Raw genomic sequence first — 11,817 nt, 5'->3', positions numbered from 1 at the left:
ACACACACACACACACACCACACACACACACACACACACGCACACCAGAGTTACACCACACAAACTCGTGCTTCAGTATCACTGGTGGGTTTATATTCAATATACACACAGAACTACAGATAGGCCTTCCGGAGTAAGTTAAATGTCCTCAATGAACGGCTTTAAAGCGTGGGGCGACATCAACCGGAGAAACAGCTCACAAGCGAGACGTCACAAACCCAAAAACAAACAAAACCCACTAGTCCACACGTTCCGTTCCATGGCGCCAACATTAAGACAGCACTAACATCCACTCGAGGCCTTCCTAGAGAGAGCAGGTGTGACATTCAAAAGGCAGCAACCACCGAACCGAATTAAGCCTCATTGTTTCATCTGCCATATTACAACGCTATCGTGTGTCAACTCGTGTACATCAATTTGTTTGCGGCGTTTTTTTTTCTTCTGCCAGACCAGAGTTGTGTTTTCATCATCAGTCGCAGCTCGCTCCAACGGGTCGTCCATTAGTGTCAGCTACAGCCAAATCTTCTCCTGACTCGAAGAGCTCTTCGACAACACCCAATGAAAGTCACGTTTCGAAGCGGCTGAGTTTGATGTTCTCATAACGGGAAAATTGGCACAACTATGGTTTAAAGGTCGGCGTTGAGTGATGACAGGCCTGCCATGACAATGTGTTGTCCTAACCTACAATGAATAGCCCTACCTATTGTGGTAGAGTGTTACCCCTATGTGGCTGCATTGAGAATTGTTGTTTTTATTTTAACTTTCCCCCCAAAAGCACTGCAGTGTCTGGTGTTGGTGGGGTTCAGGACCACGGAGAGCTCCAGTAGCGTTATATTTATGTCCACAAGGGGTCAGCCGTGGGCTTCTCTCTCCGCTCGGAACCTTTGGCCGACAGTGATCGTTCCTACAGCGAGGGGGACCGGATTAAAGGTGATGCATGCCAGTTTACAATAATAGATCCAGGTGGCAACTTTAATTAGCAAAACCACCGCTGTGACTTTTTCATTTTGATGACAATCCATTTTCCGGGCGTTTGTTGCTACCGTGGTACTTCCAGATCGTAATCCATCACAATAATCAGTGCATTTATCCAACGTGGCTAGTTGTCTGTGAAAGTCATTGGTTCGTGTGTAAAGTATCGCATTGTTGTTATTATTGGTAGTAACGTGAGGGCTACGGTTTCTAAACTGTGGGATCGATACGTAACCAATCGATTCCCTTCTTTTTCCTGTGCCTGTGTGCGAAAAGTACCCTAGCACGATTTCCTCAAGGTAGAAATCGATTTTAAACCAAGTCGCTTTTCAACCCTGAGTTTGATTGAAAACGTTCATTTACACTTTGCTGCACTTGCACAATATGTAATATGATGCTCTACGATCAAGACCCGTGACAGTAGTTCGTTGTTAGGCCTATGTCGATATGGAATGAATAATGAATAACTAACATCAATCTATAGCGGTTGTTAAGAGTAATTTATTTATTTGATATTCACATTATCATAAAGAGTTGGGTTAGTGGGAGGACTAGTTGTATCCAATGTTTTTTTTCTATGTTGCAACAGTTCGACATTTTCAATTTGTCTAGTTCAATGTAAATCATACTTGAATCAACGGCTTTGTGGTTTTATAATGGCCTTGGTGAACTGACATGACAATGATATAATTGACAATGTCTTTTAGTGAATAGCTAGCCTTTATCCTTCAGTCCCCGCAGGCGCGCCATTGCCTCTGCTTCTGCAGCCTTTGTATGACTTGAGTGACATCATCCACTTCTCTCTCCTTTAAGGCTCCCGAGGCAAGGTCATGTGAAGTGGTGTGAAGTGTGTACCCTAAGCCAAGGATGGCTGCCAGCCGAATTCCACTGGTGTTGCTAGCCTGTGGCTCCTTTAACCCCATCACCAACCAGCATATGAGGCTGTTTGAGCTGGCCAGAGACCACATGCACGGCACAGGTCAGAGAACCAGAGAGGGAGAGGAAAAGAGATGGAGAATGTGTTAGCAAGGGGGGGGGGGGGGGGTGGTGCCAAATGCTTGGTCCCATTTTGATGATTACACTGGGTGCAAACACGGTGTGTGTGTGTGTGTGTGTGTGTGTGTGTGTGTGTGTGTGTGTGTGTGTGTGTGTGTGTGTTCAATCATATCGCTGTCGAAAAAGTGAATTCATCTTTCAGTTTTCAACCTTTACGGAGACGTTTCACACAAACGGGCGCTCATTTCATTTGGATTTTCTTCCCGTTTGTTTTGTAGAATCGACACACTCCCACGCTTGTACAACCTGAGGCATTCTTCTAAATCATCCTCTCTTTTGCGTAAAATCAATCTCGGGTTACTCTCTCCCTGCCCCTACTGTTAATCAATACACAGACACATGTCCTTGAAACATTATGCTGGGCTTTTTCTCACTCAATAGGGGTTTCATCCCAACTCTGACGTTTCTGCCGCTGAAATGTCTCCTCCTTGTGCCAAACATAGTCAAGCAATAGTCGTTGAGAATGTGATCAGATAATGCCAACCAGATTTTAATCTAGATACCAGATGTCATATTACAATGCAGAGTAGTGCAGGTTAAAAAAATAACTGTTAATCACCAACTTAACGTCTAACACTGATTGTAGCTATTGCTGCCTTCACGTGCTATGGAAAAGACGATCCTTTCCATTTGTGAACTGGAAATTACGAGTGCATTGTGTTCAAGTGCTTTTGTTGTCGTAGTGAAATGAAACATGGCGGACCCACAGATCCTTACCTGTTACTTTGAGTAAAAAATTTTATACTGCCTAATTCATCTGCTACAGCAAGAAGAGGATTTATCAAAACACAAATGGTAAATAATATACAGTATATTTTATAGATCACGAATAGTAGAGATTTTTTTTTTAAGTCAAAGGGTTATCTCGTTATCTCGGCAGCTCGTGTATCAAAATATTCTGCCAGCTCTCCAGTGGAAATGACGACCTGAGGGGGGTGTGCATGTGCACTCTTCACGTCAGCTTTTGGTATTCGCCATAGTCTCCATAGCACGTGAAGGCACCACATATCACGAGGTACCAAACGGAGGTAAAGCAACGTGCAGTAGAAGGCTTACAGATGGACTGCAGGGCAGCCACTGGTCTCTGAACCCACAACCTTTCGGGGCGGAGTGAAACGACCTGTATTATCCTTCCCCCTGGAAGTCGTCCGTCACTTCTTGTCATGTGTCGGCTTTGAACACGCTGCAGAGTGGCACAAGCTCCGTGTCGCTCGCATCTCCCTGTGAATGTTATGAAACGGGTTTGCGTGTTCCCCGATGCCCATTGTGTGCATGGAGTCAGAGACAACAGTGGTGTGTTTCATTTGCAAGGGGCGCTAAATAATGCTCTTACAGCTGAGCTTTGATCCTGTTCCTTATTCCACGGCAGCTGACTGGGTTGTTTTATGGTAAACGATGTAAGGGTCGGACTTAACGCTGGTCACACATCCGGCGCGCAGAAAGTTGGCACCGTAATGAGAAATTAGTATTAGTAAGCATTCATTCATTCATTCATTCATTCATTCATTCAGTTACATAAACGGTCGCTATGAAAACACATCTTTCAGCGTTTTTCAACTTTGCGAGACGTGTCCTATTTCCTTTAAAGGCTGAGTCATAGGATTTACATCAATGTGAGGTGGTTGACAGATGACTTGGAGAAGTGGGCTGTTTGAATATGCATTCATGCATTAGCGGTACTGTGACAGAGCTGCTACTATTGCTTGAATCTTTAATGACACCCCAGGCTTCCAGCATACCATGCTAGCGTGTCACTTTACATTAGGCCTGGGCGATATGGCTGAAAGGCATATCAAAATATAACTTGATCATATTGATAACTATTGATCATTTTAATGACCTAAAAATACTAGGAATTACCATGCTGGATTTAAACACTTCTGTTTAACACTTAATATGACCTTCCACTGTTCTTCTTGATGAATACTACAATGTCGACACAACAATGAAAAACACTCAAATATTGTAAATATTTGTATAACAAACCCAGCTGCTAGATTCGGTGGTCCAGACTCGACTCAGATCGATATATATTGAAAATGTTTTATATTGATATTGATCAAAAGTCTATCACGATACGATAATTGATTGTTTTATTGCCCAGGCCTACTTTATATACATATCTGTTATCCGTTTCCATTTCTGTGCATTAAAAAATCACGAACAGAGCAACAAATGAAAGTTCACTCTAGTGTGAAGTGTCGGTGCCTCAGCATCTCGTTGTGTTTGTGTCGGGCTGTGTGAACAGTTTCATGAATCATGACTACTGCCTCTGCTTTCAGGTCACTACCAGGTGGTTAAAGGCATCGTATCTCCAGTGAGCGATGGCTACGGCAAGCAGGGCCTGGTGTCGGCCGTGCACAGGAACGCCATGGCCAGGCTGGCCCTGCAGAGCTCTGATTGGATAACGGTCGACGAATGGGAGAGCGAGCAGCCAGACTGGACACAGACAGTCATCACTATGAGGTGTGGAACTATGCTTTCAAAATAATGAACAAGAGACGCCCTCTCCGCTTTAATCTTCATCAGACCCTAGAATAATCGTGTCACGCAAATTGAACGAGAGAAGGTTCCGGTTATGCCCTATGATTAGCATTTCCGAATCCTGGTTGTTCATACATATTTCATAAGAGCGGGTTCACGTATTCTGCAGCCAACCACTTTATTCAAAGTGTTTTTTTTCTTCCGATACAGTGCAAATTTTCACCCGTGTCTCGTTCTGTTGTTTGTCGTAAATGTAGTCGGTTATTCCCTCTCTGTCCCCACACAGTCTGCTCTGCTTCGCGCGCTATGTTTTATTCAGAGCGCACCGGTTGCAAATCACTTTGGAGAGTTACTTCACAGGCAATTTATTTAAGGCTGCTTGGCATGTCGGACAGCACATCCGGCTAAATCATGCGTATCGGACAATGTAGTTAATCTCCCTCGAGTGAATGTGTGTTATTTTATATTTGTGTGTGTTTAAATCTAGTCAAGGGAGCACAGACGTTGCTGTCAGCCACTTGAATTCCCTTATATTTTGACAATGATTAAGCTGACCTGTGATTATTATTATATTCTGTATAAACTGAGCAGCTGATACATATGAAGTATAATAGGGCCTCTTTATCGCTAGTGGTATCCAAGCTCCTTTTGAGGTGAGTCTTCACCCGTAACTGCATCTCATTGTTGAGGTCGAGGTCCACTGCCAAGAAAGAGGAGTTCAGACCTGAGACGAGAACCAACAGCCTTCATTCTTAATGTGATGATGACCTCACTTCCGCCTCTCCGTCCAGTGGTTGACTCCCTCTATTCATTCGTTCTCTCGTTGCCCTGGTGCTTTTAACTGCATCACAGGGCAGTCCGGTAATCCCGAATTCCGGTTCATTCCATTAGATACGTTCTCCGGCTGCTGGCACCGCTCTGTGCCAACGTCAACCCTTATATCTTTATTGAAGCAAGGAACAATGCTCGGGTCCTAGGGGCCTAAATCACTGGGCTGCCCTCTGTGTTTCCAGCCCAGACGGAGCCCGGCCCGGTGAGGTAATCTCCCGGCGAGGCGAGGCGCGGCCCGGGCCACGACGGCCCCTAATCGGCCACTTTTACGTCTGTAATATTTCCTGTGGCGGCGGCGGCGGCGGTTGCACCCGGCTGCAGCGCGGTCCAATATTACATCAGAGGCTATATACACATGTACTAAATTAGTTATATTACTATTATTATATTTATTCACGTTTGATGTCTTTACTTCGGGCCGGTAATCGGGGGCCCCAACAGCAGACTTTACCCAGGGTGAATAATTCAGTGCCCTCGTGAGTGGACCAGCATAAAGCAACATTACAGCCGGTCTCCAGAGGGCCACCTCTCTCCTCCCTCATAACCCCACATGCATTATTCCCTTATTCCCCCCCACCCCCCCCCCCTCCTAGCGTCCTCTTCCCCCCCCCCCACTCCCCATTACCCATAAATCCCCTTGTTGAGTGTCCAGTCCAACCGGTACTAAGCTGCTGTTTGACGCAGCCAGGAAGCTGCTTAGGGCATGAAGTGGCCCGTTGTCCCCGGCCGCCGGAGCCCTGTGAGGGGCGGTGTTGTGCAAGGCCCCGGCCTCCACACCTCCGTCACATGCACCCATACGTGCACAATGTGCACTCAAACATACCAATCTGCCCCCATACCCATAAGAGGCTTTACTGTAAATCACAGCTCTTGGATTTAATCTATTTTTGTATTATGGTGAATTGTTACTATTATTAGATCTTGCTCATTGTAAATGTGTTTTCTTTTTTCTCTCTCTCTCTCTCTCTCTCTCTCTCTCTCTCTCTCTCTCTCTCTCTCTCTCTCTCTCTCTCTCTCTCTCTCTCTCTCTCTCTCTTTCCCTTGCTCTCTCTTCCTCACCTTTGGTGGGTCTGAAGGCATCACCACGGGTGCATTCTGAAGCAGTACCAGCAAAGCACAGGTAACTCGATGAAGAGACCCAGCGTCTCTTCAAAGCCTTACCCTACATTACTTGATAATACCTACGTGCAATATGCAGTTATACCGTATATAACACGTGATTCCAATCCATGGTGTATAAAGACCCCACATCACGGCCGCGGAGCTTACTAAAAATCCAGCCTAAAGCGATCCTTTAAACAGAGGAGGAGGGTCAGAGGTTTGTGTCGGTTCCGTATGGTATTCCTGTGCTCAACTTGTGGCTCATTAGTGGCACAAAAGTGTTCTTTGGAGTGGATGCTTAAGTCGACAGAATATCATTAGCCATCGCTTTAAACTTGGATATAGCTTGAAACTGATATGAGGCATATACGATATTTCTAGTTATATTTGTTACTGGTTTATTGTCTGTTTCTGTTCTGTGTGCCGGTTGAAGCAATACATCCTGTATGCGACCTATGAATCAGGCACAGCTTGGCATTGGAAGATATGGCATAGTAATATTTACATATTCAAAATCTTTTCTTTTTTTTGTTGCTATCTCTTTAAGATCAAAAGCTGTCTATAGCCGTATCTTTTTTTCCATTGTGTCCGGGGAAACTCCTAATGGAAGCGTTTAGTTTCCTATCATCGTCACTCCCTCGGTTTGGTGGTTTGCTTGTCGGCTATTCTCACCGCTGGCTCTTTTGTATGCATGGCTCCGGTGGCTGCATTAACGATTCCATTTCAGTTCCACTCTCGTTTGAGTCAGCCGCACAATTGGCTCATCAATTCTATCATTGTGGAAGTTCACACATCAGCGGTCCGGTTCATCTCAATGGGACCGTCGCACATCCAACACGTCCGCCCGTGTGCGAACCGACAGGCCACGGTGTAACCTGCCAACTCGTTCCAAAAACGCACAATGTAGCACTTTGAACAAGCTCTCAGCCTGCTGTTGGTGCTTTTGTTTTTTCGGAGGAACACGCCTTCTCTAGATACTAATAGGAACGCTGCACAAAAATAATCACCACTGATAGTGGAGTCCAGCTGACTGAGCTTATCATATATATATATTTTTAAAAATACTAATAGGAACACTGCACAAAAATAATCACCCATGATTAGGGGAGTCCAGCTGACTGAGTTTATCATATATATTTTTTAAAACCTACTAATAGGAACGCTACAAGCAGCAGGCGAAAATAAAAGAATAATGAAACTAAAACGAAGCACAAAAATAATCACCAATGATGGAGTGATGGAGTCCAGCTGACTGAGTTTATCATATATATATTTTTTTAAACCTACTAATAGGAACGCTACAAGCAGCAGGCGAAAAATAAAAGAATAATGAAACTAAAACGAAGCACAAAAATAATCACCAATGATGGAGTGACGGGAGTCCAGCTGACTGAGTTTATCATATATATTTTTTTAAACCTACTAATAGGAACGCTACAAGCAGCAGGCGAAAATAAAAGAATAGTGAAACTAAAACGAAGCACAAAAATAATCACCAATGATGGAGTGACGGAAGTCCAGCTGACTTGAGTTGATCATATATATATTTTGTACTTACTCTATCAAACGTTACCCGTTCTCTTCTGCCCCTCTTTTGACGCCCCCAGGCCCCCCGCCCCAGCTCAAGCTGCTCTGCGGCGCCGACTTCCTGGACACGTTCGGCGTGCCGGGGCTGTGGCTGCCCGAGGACGTGGAGGAGCTGGCGGGCGCGTACGGCCTGGTGTGCGTCAGCCGCGGCGCGCTGCACGGTGAGCGCGCCGCGCACGAGTCGGACACGCTGTGGCGCCACCGCCGCAACGTGTTCGCCGTGCGCGAGTGGGTGCGCAACGAGACCAGCGCCACGGAGGTGCGGCGGGCCCTGCGCCGGGGCCTCAGCGTCAAGTACCTGCTGCCCGACGCCGTGGTGGAGTACATCGGCCGCCACGCCCTCTACACCGACGCCAGCGAGAGGAAGAACCAGGGCACGCCGCTCAGGCCCCTGGTCAAGCAGAGCTAGCCGGGACAGGGGAGGCATGGGGGGAGGGGGGAGCCTGGGACGAGTCTCCCCCGTCCCCCCCGTCCCCCCGTCCGTCCGTCCGTCCCCCTTTGGGTGATAGACTGCGTAGTAACACACGGCATAACCTGACCCCTCTGCAGCTGGACCCCCAGCTGTGCCAGTTGGGTGAATTGTGGAGTGGAATGCGTGTGTTTACAGCCACAGTCGGACCGTCGCACCGCAGGGGGGGGGGGGCCAGAACCAAAACAGTACTTTAGAAAGGGACGAGGACACGGGGGAAATATAATTTGGCTCCCTGGTGATTCTTCAATTGTTTTGATGTTTCTTTTTCTTTTCTTTTTTTCTCCTCAGTGTTTAAGAGTGCCGTGTCATTGGAGTGTTGCTGTTTGATAACTCCTGAATATTTGTTGGAGGTTGCTGTTGCTAATATTAGTTGTTTGTTTGTGTGTGTGAGTTCCGCTGAGGGTTAAGATTACGGTGGTGATTATAAAACTCCTGCTGCCTTGGATTGTAAATGAGAAGGGGGGGGGGGGGGGGGGGGGGACAAAAGCACACCAGCAATTTCAATTCCTCCACAGAAATAATGAATTATTTTTAAAGAGCACAAGTCATGATTGTACATGGAGCCAGAGAAGACAATAAATAAAATATGTGAAATATTCATTTTTGACTGCATTATTGGGCAAAACACGCACAGACTGGCTCACAGTGAAGTTGCCACTGCTTCAAGGTGTCGCTACAGTGGTGACTGGTGACGGTACAACTAAAGGTGCTATTCTGGGATACCTGATCTCAGTGCTGCGATGCTGAATAGATGCATCGGCACACCTTTCCCTACTTTACATTGTCAACATTATAGCGTTCCGCATGCTAAACGGGTGCAGCGATAATATACACCGTGTCGCGCTGCAAGGGAATTACATCACTCCCACTGTTTCTTATAACACACAGCTAATTAAGCAGGGGCTTTTTCATACTAATCCCAAAGAGCCCCGCACTTTACCAGTCGTTATGTGTCGTTATGCACATTGTTTGAATTCATGCGACTCCATCGTGTGGTGAATTTGAGAAGTTACCAAAGGGCAGAACAGGTAGGCAGGAGGAGAGGAATGGGAGGTACCTAAATGTACAGGTAATCGGATTAAATTGAATTTGGTTTAAAATCAGTGGTTCGACAGCCTTGAGCTCCACTTGCACTTTCACTCAAAGTACTGGAAGTAAGAACCACACTGCCAAGATGCCGGTTGATTTGAACGGATACTGGAAAATGATTTCCAACGATAACTTCGAGGAGTATCTAAAGGCGCTCGGTGAGTTTAACGACACGAATTTTCCCCCAAGAACTAAACGTAGCCTATTTGCTGATTTAACTTTTTTTTTTTAATGAATCTTGATACATAGACTTTTCTAAATCAAATGAAATAAAAACACGTCACCCTTTTTTCCACCGACTGACTCTCTTCGTTTTCCTTTTGGGGCATCTTATCAGAGGTCAATGTGGCCATCAGGAAGATAGCCACCCTGCTGAAGCCCGACAAGGACATCACGCAGGACGGTGACCACATCACCATCAAGACCCTGAGCACCTTCAAGAATTACAACATGGACTTCGTCGTGGGCCAGGAGTTCGAGGAGGACCTCTCCGGGGTGGACGACAGGAAGTGCATGGTGAGTGTGTGAGTGTGAGTGTGAGTGTGAGTGTGTGTGTGTGTGTGTGTGTGTGTGTGTGTGTGTGTGTGTGTGGAAGTGTTGATGATGACTGGGGACTGTTTTATACACCAAATAGTCGGCATCTCAGAAATGGCGAGGCATATATTATTAACTTTCTCTGCGGAAAAGGTATATAGAAAAAGCTATTAAACATTTGACATGTTTTCTTTTTAAATTGTGGGGGTGAGAGATCCGTCTAATGACTGTAATATGTAGGCCTAAATGATGTTATTCTGCCACCTCATGTGTTAAAACGTGTTAATCCCTTGACAAGCCGTGGTGGAAACATTGGCTCTTCGTGCGTGTTTGAAGCGGCTGTTTTTCAGCCTCGGAGAATTTGATGGAATTTATTATTCTGCCTGCAGACTACAATTAGACTTCACATCGGATTCTTTTTACAAAGTATATTTTGGTTATATTTTTGACCACATTTATGATCTTATCTTGTGTTGCTTGCCATTCATGTCACATGATACATTTCCTGTTCAGAATGTTCCCGTGTTATACTGTGCATATAATAAATTAACTTTGACAGAGACAGGAATTACTCTTCCTGATGAAAAACAGAAAAATCTGAAGGGTGACCGCTTCTTGTTTGATAAGTGCATTTGTGTGTTTACACAGTGTGTGTGTGTGTGTGTGGGGGGGGGGGGGGGGGGGGGGCTTATATGTCAGCTTATACATGATTGTATGTACTCCCAGGGCCACCTCTATTGTGTGTTGCTAAACACCGGATTCAACCAATCCACTGGGTGGAATGAAACATGAAAGAATCCCACAGAATCCCCTTTAATCTGTACCTGCCTACGGCCACATCACATGATTACAAGGGAAATACCGTACTGATTTCTCTGCCACTCAGTTCTATTGCTGCTTGCGTCAGCCGGGGCGGTGGCCCAGTATAGGGGTCATCTGAACTGATCGGGGCTTGTGGTGTTGCTGTATTCTCAGACCACCATCTCCTGGGACGGGGACCGGCTGGTGTGCGTGCAGAAGGGGGAGATCGAAGGCCGCGGCTGGACCCACTGGGTGACCGGTGATGAGCTCCATCTGGTAAGAATCACTTTTTGATTTGTTTGCCATGCAATGATTACAATTATTATCAACACAAATCACAGCAGTGGCTTTTGTTTTGTGTGTGTGTGTGTGTGTGTGTGTGTGTGTGTGTGTGTGTGTGTGTGTGTGTGTGTGTGTGTGTGTGTGTGTGTGTGTGTGTGTGTGTGTGTGTGTGTGTGTGTGTGTGTGTGCGTGCGTGCGTGCGTGCGTGCGTGTGTGTGCACGTGTGAGTGTGTGTGTGTGCGTGTGTGTGTGTGTGTGTGTGTGTGTGTGTGCGTGTGTGTGTCCGGGGCAGTTAAGTTTTCAGAAATTGTAATATCCCACAGAATGGAGAATAACTCTCATACTAGACTAGACTAGACTAGCAAAATGACTTTTTTCAATTAAAATAAACTCCTGATTCTCTTCCTAATCAGCGATTGTCGCGCCATATCTTACTTTATGCATATTTAATATCAGAAGATAAGTAGAGCTGTTTTCCCCTTCTGTAAGGTTCATGGTGTGCTCTGTAATGAAATCATTAGCATTTAAAAAGCCCTTTGCAGCTACAATTAGAGCATTACCATTTCATTACCTTGGAAAATCGAATCTCTTCCTGTATGATTACCGCT

At 45.7% G+C, this 11,817-nt stretch overlaps 2 protein-coding genes across 3 annotated transcripts; both read left to right on the top strand.

The window, feature by feature from the left end:
- The first annotated feature begins 911 nt into the window (after positions 1–911).
- LOC311377424 (nicotinamide/nicotinic acid mononucleotide adenylyltransferase 1-like) lies at positions 912–8,960 on the top strand. Of its 2 annotated transcripts, none has more exons than XM_084491318.1 (5): positions 912–930; positions 1,786–1,951; positions 4,311–4,494; positions 6,420–6,463; positions 8,052–8,960. In XM_084491318.1, exons 2-5 carry the CDS (start codon positions 1,840–1,842, stop codon positions 8,438–8,440), a joined length of 729 nt encoding a protein of 242 aa, XP_084347444.1. In that variant the 5' UTR covers positions 912–930; positions 1,786–1,839; the 3' UTR covers positions 8,441–8,960. The 2 variants fall into 2 exon arrangements, with proteins under 2 accessions (XP_084347444.1, XP_084347443.1); XM_084491317.1 differs by lacking the exon at positions 912–930 and adding an exon at positions 949–1,047.
- Positions 8,961–9,677: 717 nt separating this feature from the next.
- Positions 9,678–11,203, top strand: LOC311377423 (retinol-binding protein 1-like; the record flags this gene model as incomplete). Its single annotated transcript, XM_084491316.1, has 3 exons — positions 9,678–9,750; positions 9,930–10,108; positions 11,102–11,203. Coding segments are annotated over 3 exons (354 nt in total), but the record flags the coding sequence as incomplete, so codon positions are not given.
- Between the last annotated feature and the right edge of the window lie 614 nt (positions 11,204–11,817).

The sequence above is a fragment of the Micromesistius poutassou genome (assembly GCF_964030765.1).
Source record: "Micromesistius poutassou genome assembly, contig: SCAFFOLD_6187, whole genome shotgun sequence".
Lineage (NCBI taxonomy): Eukaryota > Metazoa > Chordata > Actinopteri > Gadiformes > Gadidae > Micromesistius > Micromesistius poutassou.
The sequence above is the reverse complement of the archived record's forward strand: the minus strand, read 5'-3'. Positions and strand labels throughout refer to the sequence as shown.

Coding starts and splice junctions, on each gene's coding strand:
- LOC311377424 (XM_084491318.1), top strand. CDS start 1,840: ATGGCTGCCAGCCGAATTCCACTGGTGTTGCTAGCCTGTGGCTCCTTT. Junction 1,952..4,310: donor AGACCACATGCACGGCACAG/GTCAGAGAACCA, acceptor CTCTGCTTTCAG/GTCACTACCAGGTGGTTAAA. Junction 4,495..6,419: donor CAGACAGTCATCACTATGAG/GTGTGGAACTAT, acceptor GTGGGTCTGAAG/GCATCACCACGGGTGCATTC.